The sequence below is a fragment of the Acipenser ruthenus genome, chromosome 3, assembly GCF_902713425.1.
Source record: "Acipenser ruthenus chromosome 3, fAciRut3.2 maternal haplotype, whole genome shotgun sequence".
NCBI classification, from domain to species: Eukaryota; Metazoa; Chordata; class Actinopteri; order Acipenseriformes; family Acipenseridae; genus Acipenser; species Acipenser ruthenus.
Window position 1 is genome coordinate 69,421,261 of NC_081191.1, and position 27,127 is coordinate 69,448,387.

A 27,127-nucleotide genomic window follows, 5' to 3' on the forward strand; every position below is an offset into this window, starting at 1 on the left:
TAAAAAGAATTTCATCCAATCCATTTCAGCCATAGTTCATAACTTCCAGCTCTTATCTACTTTGCCTTTCCACTCACTGGATCCCAGCTGTTCAAAGGACAGGCGAAAAAGATCCTCTTGCTTACCTAAAAAAACTTATGTGAGCAGGTACCAGATGATATGCTTGAACTGACCCTACCCTACATTCTAAATTGTCTCCTGTGTGTGTGCCCCCTGTTCACAGACCTACTGAGATATCTGCTGTATGTATTTGTGAACTAATTAAAAAAATACAGACATTAAACACAGACATTGCTATATTTGAATGACATTAGCACTCGATGCATACTTTCGATCCCAGTTCCGCAAACGGTTCTTCTTTCCTCACTAAAATTCCTGAAACTTTCGGAATCTCGTCAACATCAATGCTCCAAATATACTGAAGACTCAACAACAGGTTTCCATAGAACACCATGAATGGAGAAGTAAGCATGGCATATTTCCTTCTGTTGCGGACCATCCAAAGTGTGCAAGACCAGATCAGCAGAACAAAGGTGAGCCAACTGTGATAGGTGATGCTCCATGCCTGAAAATAAAAGGGTGATATTCACACTCACAGAAAACATAATGCAGACTGCATGTACAGTATGTTAAAAACAAAATGTGTGTGAATGCTTTACTATTCTTCATGGGATGACCTTACACAATAATCAAATAATTTTGTTCTTGTAAGATATTTGCTACCTGAAACCATTTTAACGGCCAGGTTGGGTTTACCTCTGAGTTGAGTTTCTTACTGTTTTACCTCACATGCTGTAGCCACTCCGCATGCCAATTAGAATTGCTCTCACAGTACAGGTGCTGCTATGTCTTATAAGTAACAACTCCGTAAGGTCTACTGTACTTGTTGAGGTACATCCTCTCTATGCCTACAGGTAGACCTAACACATATAAAGAAGTAAAATGCATTTTTTTTATAGCATCATCCAATATGATTTAGGTTTTTCCTTTTAAGGTTTGACAAGTTCTGAATAGGATTTTTATAAAATAAAAATTAAGCTGAAGACAACCTGATGTCACACAATATTAGGAATGAAATTGTAGGGCTCCCGAGTGACGCATCCAGTAAAAGCAGTCGCTAGAGTGCAGGATGCGCTCTATAGCCTGGATGTCACCAGTTCGAGTCCAGGCTATTCCACAGCCGACCGTGGATGGGAGCTCCCAGGGGGCGGCGCTCAATTGGCCGAGCGTCGTCCGCGGGGAGGGAGGGTTAGGTCGGCCAGGGTGTCCTCGGCTCACCGCACACCAGCGACCCCTGTAGTCTGGCCGGGCGCCTGCGGGCTTGCCTGTAAGCTGCCCAGAGCTGCGTTGTCCTCCGACGCTGTAGCTCTGAGGCGGCTGCACGGTGAGTCTGCAGAGTGTAAAGAAGCGGGCGGCTGACGGCACACGCTTCGGAGGACAGCGTGTGTTCATCTTCGCCCCTCCTGAGTCAGCGCAGGGGTGGTAGCGGTGAGCTGAGCCTAAAAATAATTGGGCATTTCAAATTGGGGAGAAAATAATAAAAAAAAAAACTAATTGGAAACGACTAAATTAAAAAAAAAAAAAAAAAAAAAAAGGAATGAAATTGTAAAAAGTATCACTGTACTTCAACATGGGATTAGAATAAAAAAAATAAAATAATGTAATGCAAAACAAAACCGGCACAGCTGGACAATGTTGTGGCTGTCACAATCAAGAATGGAGAACCTGTAACTTCTAACGTTTGATGTAATGCAGCATGGTTTAAACATACCACACAAACCTTCCACATAAATGATGACTACGGTAGGATATCCATTCTCATGCCAAAAAATTATAATTTTATTTTACAGACAGTAATACTTTGAGACTGCCAACGGCATCAGACATGCAAGAGGTCAAAGAAAGTTACTAATAAGATGCCAAGAGTGAAACTGATCTAAAAGAATGTTCTATGACAACAGAAAATGCACCACACATGGGCATGCCCTGATTATCAAATATAACTTTACAGGAAAGATGCATACTGTATGTGAGAATTCACAATGTGGCATAATAACACTTCTTATCTTTCTCACGTATCGATATCCTGCAGACTGGTACTCAGCTGTGCAAAACATTACAACTTGCTTGTGAGCAGCATCTTGTTCCAGCTGACTTTGAGCGGCTGGTATCCAGCTGATTGATTTGAGCAGAATTTTACAAATCATATTTAATATTAATACTTACAAACTACTGCACCTGTCAGTAATGATCATACAATGGGACTATAAGCAAATACAGTATTGCCACTTATTTTTGTATTATTAATTAACAACATACATACATACACTGAATCTTGAACTCTGAGGTAAAATTATAACATTTTCAAGCTGCCATACATCAGCAGATAGTTTTTATTTGTATAAATCTGGTTAACATAGATCACTGACCAAATCTGTTGGTTGTAATTAAAAGCAGTGATCATGTTTACTAGTGCTGTATGCCTTGGAGTAAAATTATCACAATCTTATTTGTGTTGTAACCATCTGGCAGTAATGTTGTCTTACACTAATGAAGACACTAACCAAAAACTTTGTCTGTTTGAGTTTCTTCTCTAAGTTCTACCTTAGAATCTATGATTGATTGTTTGAAGTTATAGATAATGGTATTTGACTTTCCCTGGGCTCTTTCACGTTTTAAATGTGCTCATATTTTCTCTCTCCTGGTGAAAGCACGGCTGTGTGGTGTGCAGGGTGAGTCAGACAGTCAGGGGAGCGCAGGATCGCATCCTTTATGTTCAAATGTGGCAGTCTTTGTACTACAGCTGACCCCACTGGCCATGTGCCTAGTGAGCTCAAGCAGACACCTGCAGTGGGATCGGGGGACGCCCACTGACCTTCAGTTCTCTTGAACTGTGTGGGGATTTACTGCAGTATGGGGACGTAATTGGACATTCTAAATTGGGGAAGAAAAATTGGGGCAAAATAATTGGGCCTTCTGAATGAAAAAGGACTACTCACCATCATAGCTATCAGAGCACAGATGTAGCTTTGCTTCATAATAAATCTAAATACTGTAACCACAGCGTGGACTTTGGGGTTTTCTTCATCTTCTGATGGTTCATCCTCTTCTTTATTATCTTCATCAACCTCATAATCACCCTCTTCTTTTTTCTCTGCAGGGGGTCAGGACAAAGAAACAAATGTATTGGAAGTGTGATATGTAAAGCACCACATACAGTGCCGTGAAAGTATTTGCCCCTGTCTGATTTTCTGCATTTTTCACATTATTATTATTATTTATTTATTTAGCAGACAAGTTTATCCAAGGTGACTTACAGAGACTAGGGTGTGTGAACTATGCATCAGCTGCAGAATCACATAACTACGTCTCACCCGAAAGACGGAGCACAAGGAGGTTAACTGACTTGCTTAGGATCACACAATGAGTCAGTGGCTGAGGTGGGATTTGAACCGGGGACCTCCTGGTTATAAGCCCTTTTCTTTCACCACTGGACCACACAGCCTCCTTTGTGTTTGAGCAGATTTTTTTGTGGGTTGTAGTAGTATATAGAGGGAGTCTAAGAAAAAATGACACCAATGTTTGGTGTTTCTTTCATTTGTTTGGTGTGCAAGGTAATCAAACATGCAATCTTCAGGTGTGAAAAAGTTATTGCCCCCCCTAGTTAACTCAACCCAATTAAAGGGATAATTAGGGTCAGCTGCTTGAGTACTTTGGTTAACAACCAGGCCTGATTTGGGCCAGCCCTGCCCAATATAAATCTGACTAACTTTGGCCCTTACCATCAGAGTGAAGTTGTCAGCACACAGGTTCTAGAGACATATCATGCCACGAACAAAAGAAATTCCTGAAGACCTCTGGAAAAAAGTTGTTGATGCCTATCAGTCTGGAAAGGGTTACAAAGCCATTTCTAAGGCCCTGGGGCTCCACTGAACCACAGTCAGAACCATATTGTCCAAATGGAGAAAGTTTGGGACAGTAGTGAATCTTCCCAGGAGTGGCCGTCCTGCCAAAATCTCTCCAAGAGCAAGGCGTAAAATCATCCAGGAAGTCACAAAGAACCCTAGAACAACATCCAGGGATCTGCAGGCCTCTCTCGCCTCGGCTAAGGTCAGTGTTCATGACTCTGGGTAAAATGGGATTCATGGCAGAGTAGCATTGCTCCAACCATTGCTCACTAAGAAGAACATGAATGCTCGTCTCAAGGTTGCCAAAAAGCACCTGGATGATCCTCAAGAGTTCTGGAACAATGTTCTATGGACAGATGAGTCAAAAGTGGAACTTTTTGGCCAAAATGGGCCCCGTTATGTCTGGCGAAAACCAAACAGTAAGAACCTCATACCAACGGTCAAGCATGGTTGTGGTAGTGTCATGGTTTGGGGATGCTTTGCTGCATCAGGACCTGGACGCCTTGCCATCATTGAAGGAACCATGAATTCTGCTCTGTATCAGAGAATTCTACAGGAGAATGTCAGGCCATCCGTCCGTGAGCTGAAGCTGAAACGCAGCTGGGTCATGCAGCAAGACAATGATCCGAAACACACAAGCAAGTCTACATCAGAATGGTTGAAGAACAAGAAATTTAAAGTTTTGGAATGGCCTAGTCAAAGTCCAGACCTAAACCCCATTGAGATGTTGTGGCAGGACCTGAAACGAGCAGTTCATGCTCGAAAACCCACAAATGTCACTGAGTTGAAGCAGTTCTGCATGGAGAAGTTGGCCAAAATTCCTCCACGGTGCTGTGAGAGACTAATCAATAACTACAGGAAGCGTTTGGTTGCAGTTATTGCTGCTAAAGGTGGCGTAACCAGTTATTGAGTCTAAGGGGGCGATTACTTTTTCACACGGGGGCATTGGGTGTTGCATAACTTTCTTTAATAAATCAATGAAATATGTATCAAATTTTGGTGTTATTTTGGTGTTATTTATTTGTGTAAAAAATATGCAAAAATGCAGAAAATCAGATACAGGGCAAATACTTTTTCATGGCACTGTACTTTTTAACAGCTAGTGAATCCAGTGAGGCTGTAACTCACCTGATGTGTCATCTGCTCTGTTGACCTTATACTGGGGCGTGGAGTACACATCGAGTTTGGTTGGGCCGTCCTCAATGGCTAAGGTTGAGTTTATGCTGTGATAATCAACAGGGGTTCCATTCACTTTAACCAACAGTACCTGTAGTACAATTTGACACATCACAATGCTTGTTATGTACCTATTAGACAAGTAAGATTTGTAAGTACTGGTGATAGTTTCCGTTTTTTAACATCACCACCAAAATGTTACCACAAATTATGTGGAAGCAGAACGGGTCACCGGAAGTGCTGTGCAATACACTGCTGTTACGAATTCTGATCCCTTTTGGTGAGATAAGGTTAAAATCTCTATCCCAACACCTTCAAGAAGCCTGGTCATTTCCATAGTGGTTAAGACACTTGCTTGCTGTGTGCGTGGTATCAGGTTTGCCCCCGGCCTCTGCCCAGTTACATAGGCTTAGTATTCTGATGAAATTATTATTATTATTATTTATTTCTTAGCAGACACCCTTACAATTATTACAAGATATCACATTATTACATACATACAATTACCCATTTATACAGTTGGGTTTTTACTGGAGCAATCTAGGTAAAGTACCTTGCCCAAGGGTACAGCAGCAGTGTCCCCCACCTCGGATTGAACCCACGACCCTCCGGTCAAGAGTCCAGAGCCTTAACCACTACTCCACACTGCTGCCCCATTTATCCAGTTGGAGAATCCAGTACACTGGACAAAAACATGAATTCATAATCTTTTGTGTTTTGTTTTTTGGACCTTAGTGATTTAAGAAAGAGGGGGGCTGACAACACTGGAGTCTGGCAGCACCTATTTTTATTACAGACTTGTAACAGTTTGTCCAAAACTTTAGAATGTTCTTATCTCTAAATAGAAGAAGGCTTGAGAAAGTTGATTGATGTTTTGTTGTTGATCTTTTTGTCTTCCAGATTTTATTTTCACTTTGTGAAGCCTCTGCTCTGCCTCAACACTATAACATTCAAGGAACTCGTGTTTTCTCCCCTTTATTCACTCCCTTTGTAACAGATAATAGGAAGTCACATCAATATAGCTTCCAGCAAAGCAAATGCAAGGCTCCGGTAGGTTCAACATTAACAAAACTCTTGTTTATTATACCGTTAAAGAATTAAGACTAATCTTTCATGCATGAAACATATTGAAGTCCAGATATCTCACCATTCATTTTGAGAAATATATAAAAAGAAAATGTTTTATACTAACATCAGAAGTGTTGTAATCATCCTGGGTCATAGAAAGAAGCTGAAAAAGAGCAACCAATGCAATACAGGTTATAGCTGAAACATGCAAAGCCCAAAACATTATAATTTTTATTATCCTTTCTAAGCAGAAACAATATAGGCAAGCACTCTGTTGTTAATACACCCACCCCTCGTTATATCGTCCCTCGCTATACTGCGGATTCAGATATATCGCGGTCCTGGAGTTGGCTCGCCATTTTTATTGTGTAACTGCGTATGCCTTAGCTGCAATATACATATAGGCACTTAGAATTACTGTTCGTTTTATTTCGTACTGCACATCACAAACAAAAACATACAAAACAATTAAAAACAAAGCAATAATATCGTACTGTTATCATATACACACGTATTGCACAATGACACAAAGCAAATTAAATATCTACTTGCTGAAGCGGTTTTTATTCCAGCCAACGAGATGTTCACGTGTGTCAGCAACGCACTAGCAAAAGTCACAGGGCAGTGACGTCAGCTCCCTAGCAACAAGCCTCCTATGTTGGGAATGGATTCTTTCAATGCAGCGGGTTTGTCCATTTGAGAAAGGAGAGGAAAACTCATGAAATTAATTGGAGACTGAAGCTGATGAGAAGCAATTACCCTTCGCAGTACAAATTAAAACGATGTGTTGCTTTTTATGCGAAAAATGAGAAAAAGCGGGTTGCGTAGAGGATTTATATTGGACTCTTACGCCCACGATAAAATGAGGGAGTGGTTGTACAGTATTTGTTAGCCTATTTGTTTTTCTGTGGGTCTCTCGCTATATCGTGGCCCTTGATATATAGCGGATTTGTATTGGACCGATATATCGAGTGGGAAGTGTAGTATCCATCATTTAATGGGTCTACATGACTAAAAGCATCTAAATCAGCGGAGCAAACTAGAACAAAAGGCTTCAAGTTAAAGTTATGGGTGCACCACATCTGCAGCAACAGCTCTAGTAATGCAAGAAAATGGTGCTGTTCTTTATGTGTGGCTTTTTGGGTAAGTTAAACCTTCCCTTATAAAGGTTTACCACTGGATCTTTGCATGGAATTGTTGCAGTTGTGTCATGCTTTTTCCCATGGTTATACTTTGCAGTTAGCATAGTTTACCCTGGTTTGCCATGTATATTAATATGTTTTACCATAACTCTCTATTCTTTACAATGCTTACCTGTGCTTTACTGTGCTTTTACTGTGCCTTATTACACTTTGCTATGTTGTTACTATGGTAAACGTTTATATGGCTTTTTAAAGGAAACTATATGGTTATTAGATAAAGTGGCTTTGGATACTATTCAAAACAGATACATTTTTGAGAAGCAGTGAGGCAGGCTAACTTGTCTTGTTTATTAGCAAGAAAAGGACCATCAAAACACAAGCTGCTCCTTTTCCATGAAAAGCCATGCAGTCAAGCCCACACACAATGGTGTCCAACAAAAAGAGACTTCAGAACCAAAGCAGTACAGTATAGCAGTGGTTGTAAAAATGTCCCGCTTTATAACCCACATCATTTCCCTGTTCCTTATCAAATGTTCTCTAAACTTAAAGTATCACTGTCTTTTAATGTCATACAAATACTTTACGTGCAGCAGGCCCACAGTGTTCGTTCCCTACTTTTCTCTCCTCAGTTGCGTAGTGTGCCGTTTGCCACATTCTTCGTCTCTTTTCTGCTGTCAACACAATCTCATTGCTGGCTTGATCTTTCTCTTCTTCCAGTTCCAGATTCTCTTCTTCCAGTTCCAGATTCTCTTCTTCATCAATGTCCATCTTAAATAAAAAAAACACTGTTTCTGAAATACAAGGCTTAGGCACTGTGTTGCCACGGCAGCTTTGCAACAAAACTGTCAGGAAAGGGTTAATTTCTCTTGTACGACTGTTGTGATCGCATTTGACCTAGATAATTACAGAATATACTTGTGTATCGAGTATGAAGTCAATATATCAAACCGTTCAGTCTTTATCATCGGTAAACCAAAAGATACATGACCCCAATATGGCGGCCATTGTAGGTCACAGGTCAAAGTGAAAGGTACTGTGATTTTGCCCCCAAAAGTTTCAACAACACTTAAAAATTGAAGTTGTCAGCTTAAATGGTTTCTGAGATATTAGCAGTAATACGGGAGGTAGTGGCGGGTTAATAAACTCATAGAAGCTCCCCTTATGGGGATGCTTAAAAACATTACACATTAGGGATGTATCAATACATTGTGTATGGATGAATCGTGATTCTTTCTTTATATGATGTATCGTGTCCAGCACTCCAGATAAAATTTGGGTCCCTGAATAATTTACTCTCCAATTTAGACACTATGAGAGTAATATGTATTTTGGGTGAGCAAAATGCAACATTACCTTGAAGTCATGAGTACTTTCAATAAATACTGTACATACTTTAATGCTAACTTATGGTGTATGCATTAACTACAGCCTTACATTCAAACTGTAATGTTATTTGCATGCATATAAGGTTTGCATACACATACTATATATTTGTAATATTTAAAAAATATCTGCACTAATGCAAATAAAGAAACAATAATATTGTATTCCTTATTGATTGCCTTGCTATAGCAATATAAAACACCCTGACTCTCTCCAAACACTATTTATTATATAGATTTACATTCCAAAAATATGGTTGGCAGATAGGTAAATTGATAGATTATTGGAGGGGGATTAAGACAGCGCCGAGAAATCCTAAGTAACAAGAATCCAGTTGCATATTGACCAGTCACAAACACGCATTACAAGTGAGTGGATTCAACCGTACTTAAAAAAAATTGTGTTTTACTGAAAACCCAGACTTACTGGTCCCGTGTTTCTGGCAATTCCCAGGCTGGCTACAATTAGCTGTCCCGGCATTTCTATGATCTATTCTCTAGCTACTGCATGCAGTATATTCACAATTGACCATTGAGACGTCGGGAACCAACAAAGAATAAGAAGCTTGATAACATGCAAACTCAAACTGTGCAGCAAAATTGCTATGTGTATTCGTTATGCATTAAAATGTAAATATCATACGCAATTAATATTTTTTGTCAATGCGTAAAACACCCAATACGCAGCTAATCTTACGCGCTGATTGTATCATAAGAGGTATGCATCGTTTGTATCGTAACACAAGACCAAAAGCACAACATACAAATGTAGCTCATTGTAGTTCACTAAATGGTTCATGAATGAAAAATGTTATAGGTTTATACATTCCATTTATTGTTGTCTTTTAAGTAAATGCTCCATCATTAAATGACCATTTAATCGTATTATTCATCATACAAGTAGCCTAGTACATAATACATCACGTTTTGTGATACATATCATATCGTGAACTGCAAATAGTGATAGATATTGTATCGTGATATTAGCGTAGGATTACACCCCTATTACATATATAAGGCCTGTTAAACTACATTGTATCTCATGAGGTGTACTAAACTGAATACAGTACCAGCACAAAAAGTCCAATTTAATTTGAAGGTCCTGAGAGTAAAATTACAATTTACCATAGGCTTTGCAAACTTCTTTCAGCAATATACCAGGATAAAAGCATGCATGTATGATAAGTGTAAAACTGTTAGTATATGCTTTCTCAAAATGTGTGAGTGAGTGTGTGTGTGTGTGTGTGTTTGAGTGAGGCATTGCTCTAAAGGGGGAAAAAAAAGATTTACATCAGTCCAAGAGCAATCAATAGCAAATATCAACAGCAAATTTAAAGAGCATTAATCGATTGACACATAAAGCTATGAACTGGAATGTATACTTCACAAAAAAGACATACGTGGCATATATGTTTATTTAATAACCCTGTAAGTAAAGACAACAGAATGTGCAATACAGTGAGCAGTGACTGTCAAGTTACCGGTTCAATTGGCTCCTGAAGCCACAGTCGAATGAGGGTGGCGAGAGTGTAGTACAGCACCAAAAGCATGACAGGATTTACATAGTGAAACCACAGCAAATTTGGGTGAGATATTATCATCCATGTAGCTGAGCAGTTGGTTTGAATTACAGGTGTCACACCAAACAATCTGTTCGGAAAAAAACAAAGAAGAAAAAAAAAACATTACTTACTCATGACAGTACACCTGAGATATAGAATCTTATTTTCCGTGTTCCTAGGCTCCTAGGGTTAGTCTGATCTGGGCTTCAAACCCAGAATTGCTAAAAGATTGCATTACAACGTCTTAGATGCTTCAAACATTTTTATACTGCAAAATGTACCAGGCAGCATGTAATACCAAATAGATTTGAGTTGAACCATACAGGCAGAATACAAGGCATGAAGACGAATGTCTAAAATCTCACTGAAATAATTAAAGTCACCTCTAAATTCTGTGACTTCAATTGGTTATGCATATTTGCTACTTTACAGACATCATATTTGGTAACCGTAATCTACAGTTATTTTTAAAATTTGACACATTTTAGTAGAATTCCTGTGTGTTATACATCTTTTATGTTTTATACAATGCATGAACTATAACTATAAATACAAGGTGCAAAGTATACCATTCTACTGGGTCTACAATAGTATATGATGGTACCTATAGAAGGCCCTGACTTCAGCAGGATTATATGCTTTCAACCGTTCCCTTGTTTTAACAACTTAACATGTGGTCAGGCAGCAACCCAAACAGCAACATCACATGCCATTTACACTATTAGATTATTGTTATGTGAAAATTTGATAAGACTTCAAGACCCAAAGATTTATCATGAAGCTTTCATAAAAAAGGAAGTGCTGGCAACTCAGCTTGAATACCATTAAAATAATGTGGTTTACCAGACACCTCTGTTAAATTGAGCATTTACTGCAATAGGATTTGACTTCGAAGTGTCTTTAATGCCATCAAAAGTCCCTTCCGCAAACAGAAACATTACACCCCATAATGCTGTTGAGCTGCGCATCTGGATCTTTTGCACAGAACCTTCAAACAGTGCATTAGTAGATTGATTTGCAATCCCCAATGGTCCCAGCAGGATTTTAAAAAAAGAAAGCTGTAAGAATTATCCAGGCTTAACTGTAATAGGTACAACAGTCTGCTTAATAGCCCTATTAGCGGGCATTATTGCCCGACTTGGGGTTTTGAATAACACCAAAGAAAACCATAATAGGCTTGAAAATCTATACTGTTTAAATACTGTTATTTTGCAATTGTAAGTATTCACTCAAAGACTTTTGCTGCAAGGTGCTCTGTCATTATAAGTGTACACTCCATTAGCAAATATAATTCAAAAACACCAGTCTGAATGACAAACGATTAGTTGTAATTTGACAAGTTATTATTCTGCCATGGATATCCTGTTTTCTTTTGTGCTACGGATTCTGTTTCTAAGGGAATGACATGCAAAAAGTGACTGTCACTAGTGCCAGTTTATGATTTAGGTTATTGTTACATTGTAATGGAACTGGAACATCGTCCCATTTAAAAAAAATAATAATAATAATACAAATACATTTGACTGATCTTTTGTGGCAGTAGAATTTATTCTCAAAAACAAAATACTCCTCTGGCATGAGTTCACTATACAGCAACCACTTTTAATCGGTCATTTATGGTTCTTCCATTTTGGCATAAATTGTTATGCAGAGCAGTGTATTGTTGTATGATGACCTTGCTTTTATTTTCATACAATGTTACTGTACAATTTTTATTTAAAAACTATATTAGAAAAAACACAAGTTAGAAATCTATCACGTCGGAAAAGACATCTAAGGTGGGTTGGGGTGTATTTGTGTGTGTGTGTGTGTGTGTGTACAATCCGAGCACGTTCTTAGATGGAGAGAAAACAGCGGACTCTTGAGTATGTGATTAACCAGGCTTTATTCAGCCAATTACACATATAAAATGAATTATGTATTGTGGAGTGGAGAATGCATTATGTGACTTACAGTCAGTGGGTAATGTCCCTTAGTACACGCTTGTTGATTTAAACTCCTCAGGAGGAACTTGTTCTGAGCTGAGGGTAATACTGAGGTCGACTATAGCCCTGCATTTGCTCTCAAAGGAATAATTATAATTACTCTTTATTTTTGCAGTTTGTCCACTCAGTGCCAACTATGGAAATTTAATTAGTTATAATTTTCTAATGACTCCCAGCTAAATATATATATATATATATATATATATATATATATATATATATATATATATATATATATATATATATATATATATATATATATATATATATATATATATATATATATATATATATATATATATATATATACTACCGGTCAAAAATTTTAGAACACCTCCATTTTTCGAGTTTTTATTGAAATTTACGCAGTTTAATGTCTCAATGTACTCTGAAATTAAAGCATAGAACAAATAAACAATTGGAGATAAAAAAAGAAATCATGGAATCGTTTTGTTTAACAAAATTTAATCTAAATTTTTGACTCATCAAAGTAGCCACCTTTTGCAGATATAACAGCCGAACACACTCGTGGCATTCTTTCTACAATGGAAATCAAATATTGTTCGGAAAGTTCTTCCCAACACTGTTGCAGAAGTTCCCACAAATGTGTTGCACTTGTAGGTTGCTTTGCATTCACCCTTCTGTCCAGTTCATCCCAAACCAGCTCGATGGGGTTTAAGTCTGGATACTGTGCTGGCCATTCCATGATTTGAAGCCTACCGTCTTGTTCTTTTCTTTTAAGGTAGTTCTGACATAGCCTGGAGGTATGTTTTGGGTCATTATCTTGCTGTAGGATGAACCCCTGACCAACTAGGCGTATACCAGAGGGTATTGCATGGCGCTGCAAAATGCTGTGGTAGCAGTTTTGGTTCAGGGTGCCACTAACTCTGTGCAAGTCGCCGACTCTGGATCCAGCAAAAGAGCCCCAGACCATCACGCTTCCTCCTCCATGTTTGACAGTTGGTGTCACACACCGAGGAACCATCCTTTCGCCTACTCGACGGCGTACAAAAACCCTGCGTGATGAACCGAAGATTTCAAATTTTGATTCATCGGTCCATAAGACCTTCTTCCAGTCTTCAGTAGTCCACTGGCAGTGCTTCATGGCCCAGGCAAGCCTCTTTTTCTTATTTTGCCATCTTAGCAATGGCTTTCTTACTGCCACTCGACCTGTCAAACCTGCAGCTCGAAGTCTTCTCTTCACAGTTGAAACTGAGACTTGCTTACTTCGACCAGTGTTAAGCTGTGCTTGAAGCTGTTGTCCTGTGAGCCGCCTATCACGCAAGCTGTTGACTCTCAGAAACTTGTCTTTTGATTCTGTTGTGGCTTTGGGTCTGCCAGACCTCTTCCTGTCAGAGTTTCCTCCAGTTTCCAAGTGCCTTTTGATGGTGTAGGAAACTGTACTCACTGACACCTTGGCTTTCTTTGCAATTTCTCTAAAGGAAAGACCTACACTTTTAAGGGTTATAATGGTCTGTCTGTCTTCCTTTGTTAATTGCCTTTTTCTCACCATTATGAGAGCAATATACTACTTCCTGCAGTACAATACTGTCCAAATAATGCTTAAGAGGGTGTAGTAACACAGTCTGTTCCAACACTGCTTTTATACAGACAGAGGGTTTGTAAGTAATCAACAAAAGTTGGGACACTTGTAGGAATTGTTAGCATCAACTTTCAAGGCTTAATTTACTTCCATTGCTGCAGAACAGCTGTAAGTTGTTAACCCATTACTTGTTCCCTGAAAAAGGCCTTTTTGTATAACTCTGAAATGTACATTATTTTTCAGTTTTTGGTAACCTAAACTTTTTTTTTTTAACCTCTGGCAGTTTACCGCTTACCTTTGTACCATTTCAGGTTATTCACTGGACTTGAACTGCTTAAATTTCAATAAAAACTGGAAAAATGGGGGTGTTCTAAAACTTTTGACCAGTAGTGTATATATACAGTATATATATATATATATATATATATATATATATATATATATATATATATAAAGCAACGGTCTGTGCTCCGGTGTAAAGATTCCATGCTGTACAACACTTACAGATGATCAGTATTTCAAACACACTTCATTACTGACAATTTACAGGTAGTGAACAAAAAAATGGAAACACCTGGATAAATGAGGGACACCAAGTATATTGAAAGCAAGGGCTTCCACACAGGTGTGGCTCATGCATTAATTAAGCAAATAACATCCCAGCATGCTTAGGGTCGTGTATAAAAATGCTGGACAGGCCTGGTTGCCTATAATTATGGCTAGCATGGCTGCAAGAGGAGACCTCAGTGACTTTGAAAGAGGGGTGATTGCTGGGGCGCATTTGGCAGGAGCTTCAGTGACCAAGACAGATCAACTTGCTGATGTTTCACGGGCAACTGTGTCTGAGGTGATGTCGGCATGGAACTCCGAGGGAAAGACATCATCAGCAAAGGGCAACAGTGAGCGGAAGCACATACTCCAGGATCGTGATATCCGTGCATTAATTCAAAGTGGAAGGCAAAACAGGCAAGCAACTGCAGATCAATTGACTGCAAATTTCAACCTAGGGCGCGAGCAGCCTGTTTCATCAAAAACAGTCTGCCAAGAACTCCACAGAGTGGGATACCATAGTGGCCCAACGCCCTGTTAAGTGACTTTACATTGGTGTTTCCATTTTTTTGTTCACTACCTGTACATTATTCTAATCTGCGACTTTTGGTGTAGATGAGTCAATGAGGCTTTGGTGTGGCATTATACTGTACAGGGATATCACACAAGCTTCTGTTAAGAACCTTAATGTTCCAGCATCTTCAATGGCTCCTTTGTATCACAGAGAGCCATTGAACACTGCTGTCATCACGATCCATTCAGTGTTTTAGGTTTCCCATTACTGTGTGTCAGCCCACAGTATGTGCTTTGCTAAACAAATTAACACACAGTGGACTGGATTTATTAAGCTTTTGCCCTACTCTTTTACTTTTAAATTGATTTTTTTTTTTTTTTACTGTACCAGGTGTACTGCACTTCTACCAAAACAGTTAAGAGTGCAACTGTATACACAACTGTACAAACAATACTCTGGTTAGCTATTATGAATAAATGTCTGTATCGGATGAATGGATCTCTTTGCAAATGTAATTTGAACAAAAGGCTTTTATTTCTTTAAAATCTAGAATTAGGGTGTTCACTAAAATGTCCCACCGCCATTCCATACTCACTGTCTATACTTCATGAATAATCATTCTTACCCTCGTCTGAAAAGGCAACAAAGACAGCTAGTGTAGTGTATTTGTTTTGCAGGTTTTGTAATAAAGCACAGGCACGCTTCTTATCTACATAACAATATAAAGCACAAGTAAAAGATGAACTACAAGTTGTCCATACAGCAACTCCATTTCTTCAATTTTCCAACTGCTGAATTGCAAAATCTGCACGAAAAAATTGGGAAAATGTATTAAAATAGTTTTGCAATGTATTTAATAAAACTGTCCTAACTTTAAATTCCAGTGTTGCCAACTCTGTCATCTCTAAGTAATGACCTAATCTTACTAGTAGGAATGAATTGCATGTGTCGCTGCCCAGATTCATCATACTAATGATGGACTTGGGCCATCTTCCATGACAAACATCATGTTTAAATTACAGATATGAGGCAAAATAATGTGTTTCAGAACTACACTCCATATAGTAGTAATAGTAATGAGAGTATCACATTTTTGCTTGATGTACAGGGAGGGGGCCTATTCACACAAACACTGAAAATAAAGGCCCACAATATACGGTAACAACGTCAAGGTAGTTTCAGAAACCTCAAAAAATGTAAATGTGGAACCGCAAACCCATTTGAATTACACAAGGGAATGCAGGGGCAGTGTTCAGCAAATCATTACACCAAAATGACTACCTCTCATATGTGTAAATCATTTTAAGTAATTTCCTGGTCTTCCCCCAGTCTAAGCAACACAACATGGAAATGCAGGAGAGGCTCAGGAGTAATTCCTGGCAATCCTGATTCTGATCTAAATTGTGCTCAGGGTAACAGAGTATTAGTTATTTCAATCTTGGTCCCTGTTCACAAAATTTTAACTTTTGGGTTCAACAAACTCATTTTGAGGCCTCCGGAGCCACTCTGGGCTATGGAGATCTTTGCAAGCTCGTATGATGTTTTTTTGTCATACACAATGCATTTTGTTGATTTATTATTTCAGTTGTGTCTAAAATTAATATGAATTGTTTAAATGTAACTTTGCCTAAAGATAAACAAACAAACAAACAAACAAACAAACGTGTGTCATTGGTTATTTGAGGTTGTTTATTCACTAGTTTTTTTCCTGCACCTGGTAGATCTGAACTATAACTTAGGGCAACAGACTATCTGCATCATTGCAGTCAAAGGCAGGAAATGTAATAACAAAATTAGCACTTCAACACAATCACTCAACAGCAGCTTAAAGGCCAGGTGTATGTCTGAAACAGCTGCTTTATAAAACCGCATACACAATGGTTTTACAACAGAAAATGCAAGTATTCAATTGTAACAAATAACAATTGCCAAATTACTATACTTTTAAAGATGGGGGAATAGCACACACAATTGGAATCATTTTTGAAGAACAAACAAAAAACAGATACAACCCCAGTTAACCAACAATAGGAAGCACCAGGATCTCTGGAGAGGGTGGAAAGAACAAACGGCTTTGGTATTGAAAGAAACCGAATGAATGGTAGTGTTTAATTTGTGATGAATGAAATAAGGGAACCCTGTCAAAGAAGAGTGTATAAACAAGCACAGTGTCCTCCTATTGCAACACACAGGGCTCCCTAGCTAGGAATCATTTTTAACTGCCACCCCCGCAGAAAACGTCATTCCTGACATTTGCAGTATTTTAGCCCTATTTTCTAATTGTGAATAAATACCCAGTGAACCAGTACAAAACATGTTCAGAATTTTTTTATTTTTACTCTTTACACTGCATCATTATTAAGCAGTATAGTACGGTCTGTGATGGTTGGTAACCACTAGATAACCTAAAGTTTACTTCACAGCTGCTCATTAAGTGGGTTTGAATAGGGAGGATACAGTTATGTTTTTTTTGTTATATATATATATATATATATATATATATATATATATATATATATATATATATATATATATATGCGCTTGTTCTTTTTTTTTAAATGTCACCCTAGAACTCACATCTTTGTAGCTCATTCGTTTAAGCCCTGGGATTAGTCTGTTTGCTCTTTGTTGGATTCTCTCCAAGGGCACAATGCCCTTTTGGTAATATTGTAACCAGAACTGAACACAGTATCCAAAGTGTGCTCCCCCAGTGCTTTATACAACCTTATCAAACCTCCTTTTATATGCACTCCACATTGTTGTGACTATACAACCAAGCATTATGTTTGCCTTCTTAATTGCTTCACTTTTAAACCACGCTGAACCTACAGCCTGTGTTACTAAGCCCACCGGACCACGGAGGTGGTTGCTGTAGCACAGTGAAGCAAACTCTCCCCAGTCGATTTCCTTCCCTAAGCTGCGGGATTGCACAGGCCAATGCAGTCCTGTGGACCCCCAGCCAATAACAGTAATTCAGCACAACTTGGATTCGATACTAAGTGAGTTTCATCCAGACTATGTGGTCCCCCGTGGCTCAGCGAGTTGTTCCTTTTCGCATTGATCAGTTAAGGATGAAGGCCAGCAGTCTACTGCATATTTGGACAACTGCCTATTTTTAATAATGTAAAATGCACTGAAGTATTCTTTTCAGTAGTGTGAGTGTAAATAGACATAATGGCCCTACATGGGATATGATGAAGACAGGCCCCTAAAAGAGAACGGCTGTTGACATCAATGGGATCTTAGAAATTCAACGACGTGACAGTTTCCAGGGCCATTGTGCTTTTTGTGTTTTTTCCTAAAATAAATTTGCATCAGCATTATAGTTTATTTCACACAAAGCAGAGACCTTGAACATGTTAACACCATAAAGCACATCATTATTAAAAATAAAAACATGTGTATCACTGTTATATGTCACAAATAATCAGTTGTTAAAACCGAAAGACTGCATGAGCAGTTGTATGTAACTGTCATAAAAAAATGTATGATGAGGATGACTCATATTGACAAAGCACAGTCACAGCTGCTCTGCTGGAGTTTTAACAGGGAGGATACACTTACAGGTTTTTTGTTTTATGCTGAATCATTGGGCTTGGCTGACTAGAACAATGAAAACAATGTTGCACATTTTATAGAACCTATTATTGAAAAATACCCCACACAATAATTTATCTATATTAAGTATGTATTCAGGAGCAGCTGCCTGCATTTCATTCAAAGCAATATGCCTCCCTGTATTTGACATACATCACTTTATTTTATTTTTTTTGCAACTCATTTTTCTAAAAACATTTTAAGTGAATACATTTTATTTCAGATGGTATATGCACATAATTCTAAATTTTGCCATTTTGAAATCTGATAGGGACTTAAAGGTTATGATTAGGTTTAACAGGTATAGGGTAAAATGATGATTTAAGGCTAGGGTTAGGTGTATGCGTAGATGCTCCATGTGTGGACGTTGCTGGAGCATTGAATGGGCCGGCAGAATTGAATGGGCTGGACAATAACCACCAACTACAGTGCCTATATGGACGTTTTCACAGTTTGTTGTGTTACAACCTGAAATCTTGATGCATTTAAATGGGATTTTCTTTCCTTTGATTTACACAACCTACTCAACACTCTTAAGAGGCAACAGAATTTTTATTGTAAAACAACAGTTAATGAAAAATAAAAAAAAAACTGAAATGTCTTGGTTAGATAAGTATTCACCCCCCTGAGTCAATACTTGGTGGAACCACCTTTGGCAGCAATTACAGCTGTGAGTCTTTTGGGGTAAGCCTCTACCAGGTTTGCACATCTGGATCGTGCAATGTTCGCCCATTCTTCTTGGCAAAAGTGTTCTAGCTCTGTCAAGTTGGATGGGGATCGTTGGTGGACAGCAATCTTGCCACAGATTCTCAATCGGATTCAAGTTCGGGCTTTGACTGGCCCACTCTAGGACATTCACTTTCTTGTTTTTAAGCCACTCCAGTGTCGATTGGCTGTGTGCTTGGGGTTATTGTCCTGCTGAAAGGTGAATCTCTGTCCCAGTCTTAGGTCTTTCGCAGACTGAAGCAGATTTTCCTCAAGGATTTGCCTGTATTTAGCTCCATCCATTTTCCTTCTACCCTGACAAGCTTTCAAGTCCCTGCCGATGAAAAGCATCCCCATAGCATGATGCTGCCACCACCATGCTTCACAGTAGGGATGGTGTTACCTGGGTGATGTGCTGTGTTGGGTTTGCGCCAGACATAACGCTTTGCATTTAGGCCAAATAGTTCAATTTTTGTTTCATTGGACCACAGAATCTTTTGCCACATCTTTTCAGAGTCTCCCACATGCCTTTTTGCAAATTCCAAGCAGGATTTTACATGGGCTTTTTCAGAAATGGCTTTCTTCTTGCCACTCTTCCATACAGGCCAGATTTGTGGATGTACCTGAGCTATTGTTGACATGATGTTTGTCAATCTCAGCCATGGAACACTGTAGGTCTTTCAGAGTTGTCATTGGTCTCTTGCTGGCTTCTCTGACCAATGCCCTTCTTACCTGGCTGCTCAGTTTGGGGTTGTGTGGTGCCGTATACCTTCCACTTCTTAATGATCGACTTGACTGTGCTCCAAGGGATATTCAATTACATGTGTATCACTGTTATATGTCACAAATAATCAGTTGTTAAAACCGAAAGACTGCATGAGCAGTTGTATGGAACTGTCATAAAAAAAAATCTTTTTATACCCCTCCCCTGATTTGTGCCTTTCCACAACTTTATCCTGGAGTTGTTTTGAAAGCTACTTGGTCTTCATGGTAATATCTTTGCTTTGAATGCACTACCCAACTGTGGGACCTTACAGAGACAGGTGTATTTAATCTGAAATCATGTGAACCACTTTTATTGCACACAGATGGACTCCATTTATTTCTTAGCAGATGCCCTTATCCAGGGCAATTTACAATTGTTACAAGATATCACATTATTTTTACATACAAGTACCCATTATACACTTGGGTTTTTACTGGAGCAATCTAGGTAAAGTACCTTGCTCAAGGGTACAGCAGCAGTGTCCCCTACCTGGGATTGAACCCACGACCTTCTGGTCAAGAGTCCAGAGCCCTAACCACTACTCCACACTGCTGTCCTAGGCAATGTGTGAATTCTGAAGGCAATTGGTTGCACCTGAGCTTATTTAGGAGTGTCATAGCAAAGGGGGTGAATACTTATCTAATGAAGAATGAAGGTTTTTATTTTTAATTGATTTGTTTTTTCACCCCTCCCCCCCAACCCCATTTTTTCACACATTGAAAGTGTTGAGTAGGTTGTGTAAATCAAAGTGAGAAAAATCCCATTTAAATGCATCAGGTTGTAACACAACAAACTGTGAAAACGTCCAAGGGGGGTGAATACTTGCTATTGGCACTGTATATGGTTGAAGGACACTTTACCATTCAACTAAAGAACAAGCTCTGTATCAAGAGGTAAGTGCGTGTCTTATGCTGATGTCAGTACTACTAGCACAGCTGCTAGAAGGAGAGCCATTACAGTAGCTACGGAAGAATATACAATGAGCCGTTTAGGGTGCTGTTTTTTTGGGTCATTACTGGTGTAAGCTATCTGAAAATGGATTAAGCTATCTGAAAATGTCTAAAATGGAGAAAAAGAACACACTGTAGCATATGTAAACATATCATCTCAATTAGTTTGACATCTTTTTTTCATCGTTTTTCATTTCAACGCCTATAATAAAGCAAATGCCACCTCCATTGCCACAGGTTCAGATATAAAAAGGAATGACTGTAGGGTTATGACAAACCACACAAGGGGACAACTTTGATAGAAAAAGGGAAGTGTTAATACTGTACAGCTCTTGCTACGGGAACTGTGGTTCAGTGTACTGTACCGTTGCAACTCTGCTCTGGCCTGTGGGAAGGTTGCCTACAGATATACCCTCCTAATTAGAAGGGTGAGTTGAATTTTGTGAGCCCATGCATATGTAAAGTACAACTGTCTACAGTATGCACCACACCATATGAATATATGTTAATTACTGTTTTAATCTTAACCATATCGAGTAAGAGATGGATGCACAAAAGCAAAGCAGTATGTGATAAAAAAAAAGTTATTTCTTTGTTCTGTCCAGCTAGTATCCAGCAACCCCTTTATGGCCATTGCTGGAATTTCTGTAGAAATTAATTAAATCCAGTGTCGCTAAATGGAAATCACACAAATTACTGTTTTTCATGACTGAAGAAATCTCATTTTAATTAACAGTATCTTCTATAAGAAGAAAAATAATATGTTTTTATTTATTGTATTGATTTTATAGTATTTTTGCAATTTGCCATGTTTATACTATTTTCTACAATGCTTTACCATGTTTTGTATCATGTATATACTATGAAGTAATAACATTTAAGATTTAATAAGATTTAGTCGGCACTTTGCACCCATAAACCGTGTTTACGTGCTGTAAAGTGGGAGTTTAGCAGCCACTAAAAATGCAGCGTATGTAAAGAGTGGTTTTCACCATGCATTCTGCACCCGCTATCAAATTAGCACTTTGCCATCATCAATCCATTTAAATGATATTGAAATGTATTAAAATGAAGAAAAGAGCATGGAATTGGGCGGGGATCAGGAATACTAAGCGGGTGCAAACATTATTATGAGATGTAAGGATTTTGCCTTGTATTTGGGCAATTGCTGACCCTCCAGAAACTTTACACCTCCTCTTACAAGGTGCAAAGCATTGTAGAAGTGAGTAATTAAGAGCTGTATGAAACCACACACCTTCAGAAACCTGTCATTGGCCTCAGGATGGCTGCTGTGGTACACTTCCTGATGGGGCAATGCTTGGTTCTTGTTGAGGAGAGGCAGGACGAAGAAGACCCTGCATATTCAAACTCAGGGTCACTTTGTTTGGGATGTCAGAGGATGCAGCGGTAAGGCGTTATCGTCTCATTCCACAGATCATCCTAGACCTAATAGATGAATTGATATTCGTGCTCCACAAATCTCATACAGCGCCTACTGCTCTCTGAACTAACTCACCTCGTTCATCGAGACCCTCATTATCATGATTGCAGCTCATTATTTGTGCATGTTGAGTAATTTGCATTGCCTAAAGCTTGCACAGGCTGCAGTGCAAAATAATTGCCTGGCCGCAATGCAATTTGGATTTTGCAGAAGCAATTGTTTGCACTGCGCCCAGGGACGGATTAACACATAGGCAAACTAGGCATGTGCCTAGGGCCTTAACTCAAGGGGGGGCCAAAAACACTTATGTGTTTTTTTTTCTTTTACATATACAGATTGACTGGAAAAACTTCACTCACCAACATTCAAACCAAGTCGTGTATCTCAAAATCAAATTGTTCTGACAGGTGTTACGCAGATTTCTGTAACATTACCTCATACAATTTTGTATCCCCACATTATTCCATGCTTGTGCAGACAGAGTTTTTAAAAGATCGCTGGATGTGTAAGCGTGATATTTCTGTGATATTTCTGACTATGCCTATCCTTACATCAGCCCATATGTCAGCATTAGATTTTGCGTCAAGGTTTGTTACATATTGCATACAATATTTGTAATGCAGTCATACTAAAAGCAACATTCTCAATCTACTTTCTTTTAGTATCACTACATATCTTGTCATTAAAAGTTTTATAGTTATGGATGTAAAATATTTGAAAATATTTCAGCTCAGTTACTTTAAATATTTCAGCTCAGTGCTATGACCGACAAACGTGAAAAATGTGGCTTTAAACTTTAAATGGTGCCAAGCTGAGTATTTGTTATTCTTAGTATCTGATATGCATAGTGTTTTATACAGTATATTTGATAATCAAGCCATTGTATGGGCTTGAGTCCCTTCCTTTCAATAAACTATGAATATGAACAGTAATCTTGTGTTTGAGACATTTAAAGATTTGTGCTCCCAGAGTCCCAGACTTAGAAATGCAATTCACTGCCAAAAATATACATATATATATATATAATTCTGGCTAGACAATACTTTGTTAGCCACAGGCTTCTGGCCTGCTAAGAATATTGATCCCTGAAGAAATGGTAAACCTGTTTGCAAATCCCTGAACCACTGTAGCACAAAAACCCTTCATACAAACTTAAACAAGAAACAAAGTGCACTTACCAAAACTAATTTATAAGTTATTACAAGTTTAACACTCATGCTCATAATCGTAACTGCCTTTAAGTATTTGGCGGCAGGTATTAAATAAATACATTCATTAATGTGTTGATTTCAAACCAAGAAAAGCTGTCCTTCCCGCACCTTTACAATTGAAGTGCTGACATTTTTACTACCATACCAAGGCCTTGAACTAACAATGAATATTAAAAGAAATTACAATTATGAGTATCAGCACAAGCCTATTTAACACTTATTCTGCCCCACTGGCTGTCTGAATCAAACAGATTTTTAGTGAAGATTTTAAATAATACATTTAATAGAAGTTCCTTACCTTGCATAGAAGTCTTTTGGTGGAACAAACTCCTGGAAGAACTGAAACTGGTACAAATAAAGCCCAATCAAGTGCCCTGCACTGAATATGGCCATTAATACACACAGACAGCTGAATATCAGCGGATCAAACGTTCGACAAAAGGACCACCAAGTACACAACCCCAAAAATGTAAAGAAATATACAGCTGAGGTCAGAGATGGTAACATAATACCTGTAAAAAAAGAAAGAAAAATAAATAGGTATTGAGATATTTTTTCATCTATCTTTTCAGAAGAATAATACAAATTTGAAAAGCTATGGAAGACAGACACTGCATTTACATTTGGTACTTGACAAGGAAAGATCAAAAACACTGAAAAGGGTTATCTAAGTTTAGGTCATATTGGCTAAGAAAATGACGGCCAATATCAAAAGCTTTATTTCCTTTTCTAAACAGCATGCTCATGGCTGCAGCGTCAGTCTACGAATGATCTTCAATTGCTTTATTTATTTATTTTTTACAGAGCCAGTTTGTTTTACTTTCTTTAAATGCCTGCTGTCAGCAGTGATAAGGCATGTGGTTACCCAAGGAGAAAGGGAGAATAGTCTGTATTTTTTTACTGCATCAGTACTATGTAACAATTCTTGAGATTAAAGAATGATATCTTTGAAAAACAGTGCTGTGTGTGTTTTTACATCAACATACATTTCCATTAACAGATTATTTCATGTAATTTGGTTCAAGCGCTGCTTTTCTAGTCTTTTTGAACCAACAAGATTCAATATCAATTAAAAGGCTTGAATCTCAATATGTTTATTAAAATGCCTAGTATTGTCTACATTTAAAGTATGTTGATAGTATTATAACAGTGGTAAATACACACAATAAATTAAGCAATTCTACTGTAGAAGATCTACAGAGCAATAGTGGATTTGTCTCAGCAACTTCCCAGGTCCTCACTGACAAGCTGTTGTCTCAGTGAGAAAGATCCCAGTTCAAACTTTGAAAGTGAAGAAATACGTAATATATCTCCACCAGATACCAACCTGTCAAACCAAGTAGTATTGTTACGACAACTTTTCCAGCGGTAGTTATAATATTGCCAATAACTTCTTTTAATTTTGATGCTACTCCTGTGACTCTGCGCAGTATTTTAAGTTTTGTGCTTTCTTCCTCCTCCTCCTCCTCCTCCTCCTCTTCTCCTTCTTCCAGCTTCTCCTCTTCCATTTCACATTCATCTTCCAGTTCACAATCCTCATCGAACATCACCTCGTCCTCCATCTCAAGCCTCTCCTCATCCTGTTGAGTATAAGATATTTCACATTAAAATTCACTAAGGCACCTTCAACATGATTTGAGTGTTAAACTTGTAGACATTAACGTTCCTATTCCAATGATCATCTTTGTTAGGTTGCTCTCATATCCAAAAACATAATTATCTCAATTGGTCAAGTATAAGAAATAATAGACACACCAAATATCTTGTTATAGACACAATAACTTATTTTCATATATATATATATATATATATATATATATATTGTAGCCAAGTCTGGGGAAAAGTGGTAGAAGGAAGGTACACAGAGCCTTGGGTGATACAGAGTCTGTATCCTGTAGGTTAAGATGGATTGAAACAAGAGGGAAAAGAAAGGTAGTTCTACCATTTAAAAGTGAGCTAAATAACTACATTTCCCAGAATGCATCAGCCAAGATCGAGGGACTGATTGCCCTGACAAATATACATATGGGATTTTCATGATAAATGATAAATCTGTTGTCAAGGTGTTCTATGTCCACCACAAGTACGTAGGATGAGTAGACTATTTACTCTGTTTACAATGGGTTGGTACAGCACTGGTCCAAATGATGTACCAGCACTCTTATGTTATGTTATGTTATGTTATGTTATGTTATGTTATGTTATGTTATGTTATGTTATACAAATGAAAAACGAGCTTTGACCTTGTTAAGAAACTGCCCTCGAAGGTGTTCTTAGAAACTTAAGTGGTGGTGATGGTTTACTAGGATTTTACTGTGTGAAGACTACTCTCGTCTACAGTAGGTAATTGATCGCAATCAAACTCCAAACAAACAATAGCAGAATAACTAGTGTCCAGATCACTGAAAACAATTTCAGCAAACCCTTGACTGATTCCTATTTACTGGCAGTAGGGCAATTGCTGACAGATAGGTGGACCACATAATGTCGGTGATTACAAATGGTGAGTATATTTATTCTGAAACGAACTGATTTTGACATATAACTGATTCCAACATGTTATTTATTTTATAAAGAGGAGATTTAGTGCATACAGAGTTTTGGACTATGAAGTCAAATAATAACGTTGATTAAGTATAATTATTGTCGACAGTTTGGGGGTTTTAAAACAGCTGCCACTCCCATATAAATGTGTTAAAAGCATTTCAAAGGGAACACGTCAATATTCAACTTTTCTTGTTAAAGTGGAGCCTATTTAGTTTAAAAGGTTTACAAAAACTCGAAAATGTAGCTGAATTTGTCATTCAAGGTTGTTTTTAAAAAAAAACCATTTTGTCTGCTTGTTGTTTTTTTAAACGTCTTGTTTCCAGCAGAAGTGTGTTACATTTTTAAAGACTGCTTCAATAGCAAATCGAGTTACAATGTACATTTTTAAAGAGTTGACTCAGTAGCTAGGCTAAATTTTAAAAAGTTTCCGCCTTGGTTTTTGGATGATGTTCATGATGAACTATCAATGATAACACATTTTACACAACTTACATCAGTAGAATATAATGTAAATAGAAAATGTATTTTTTAATTTTTTTTTTTTTTTAAATAAATGTTGGTTTGACACTCCATGATTTATTTTTTATTGTCATTCGTGAATTTCTTTTAAAAATACTGTGCATTTTCCTGGCCCCTATATCACCGCTGCCATAATGCTTTTTCTTATCAGCTGCTTTCTGACTTTTTCTTTGCGCCCAGTTTGAAATCAATCTTATTTGTGGACACTTTTAGGGCCGGCGTGGTTGTTCTGCTGGTTCATAAATTTCATTTTAATATCACAGACTTCATTTACAAATGAGCCCCACCTGCAATTTGTCCATGCATATAATTAAGGCTTGACACGCCTTAAAGTGCATGGCTAATGAGCGGTGGACCGCATTGCACGGCACAGCGCATTTTGGCAGTGCTAACTCGCCAAAAGTGTCATGATACATACAGGGCCTTAATGCCGTTGCAAACGCTTGATACATGTCCCTCTATGTGTTTTACTTGCAGCCACGCCTACACTATAGGGTGTTCTATGCAAACAAAAATATGATTTCTTTCTGTAAAAGTGTGCAGTATATGTAAGGTAATGTAT

The 27,127-nt window shown here is 38.1% G+C and overlaps 1 protein-coding gene across 4 annotated transcripts in view; it reads right to left on the bottom strand.

The window, feature by feature from the left end:
• The window catches only part of LOC117394410 (piezo-type mechanosensitive ion channel component 2-like), a 228,795-nt gene that overhangs the window by 52,698 nt on the left and 148,970 nt on the right, over positions 1–27,127 (bottom strand). For all 4 annotated transcript variants that reach the window (XM_059015651.1, XM_059015649.1, XM_059015650.1 and 1 more), the window contains exons 6-13: positions 24,827–25,079; positions 23,798–24,011; positions 10,158–10,326; positions 7,910–8,062; positions 6,277–6,315; positions 5,037–5,175; positions 3,000–3,154; positions 329–565 (exon numbers count right to left, since the gene is read on the bottom strand). In XM_059015651.1, the coding sequence (XP_058871634.1) occupies positions 329–565; positions 3,000–3,154; positions 5,037–5,175; positions 6,277–6,315; positions 7,910–8,062; positions 10,158–10,326; positions 23,798–24,011; positions 24,827–25,079 (1,359 nt within the window). The remainder of the gene's footprint in view (positions 1–328; positions 566–2,999; positions 3,155–5,036; positions 5,176–6,276; positions 6,316–7,909; positions 8,063–10,157; positions 10,327–23,797; positions 24,012–24,826; positions 25,080–27,127) is intronic.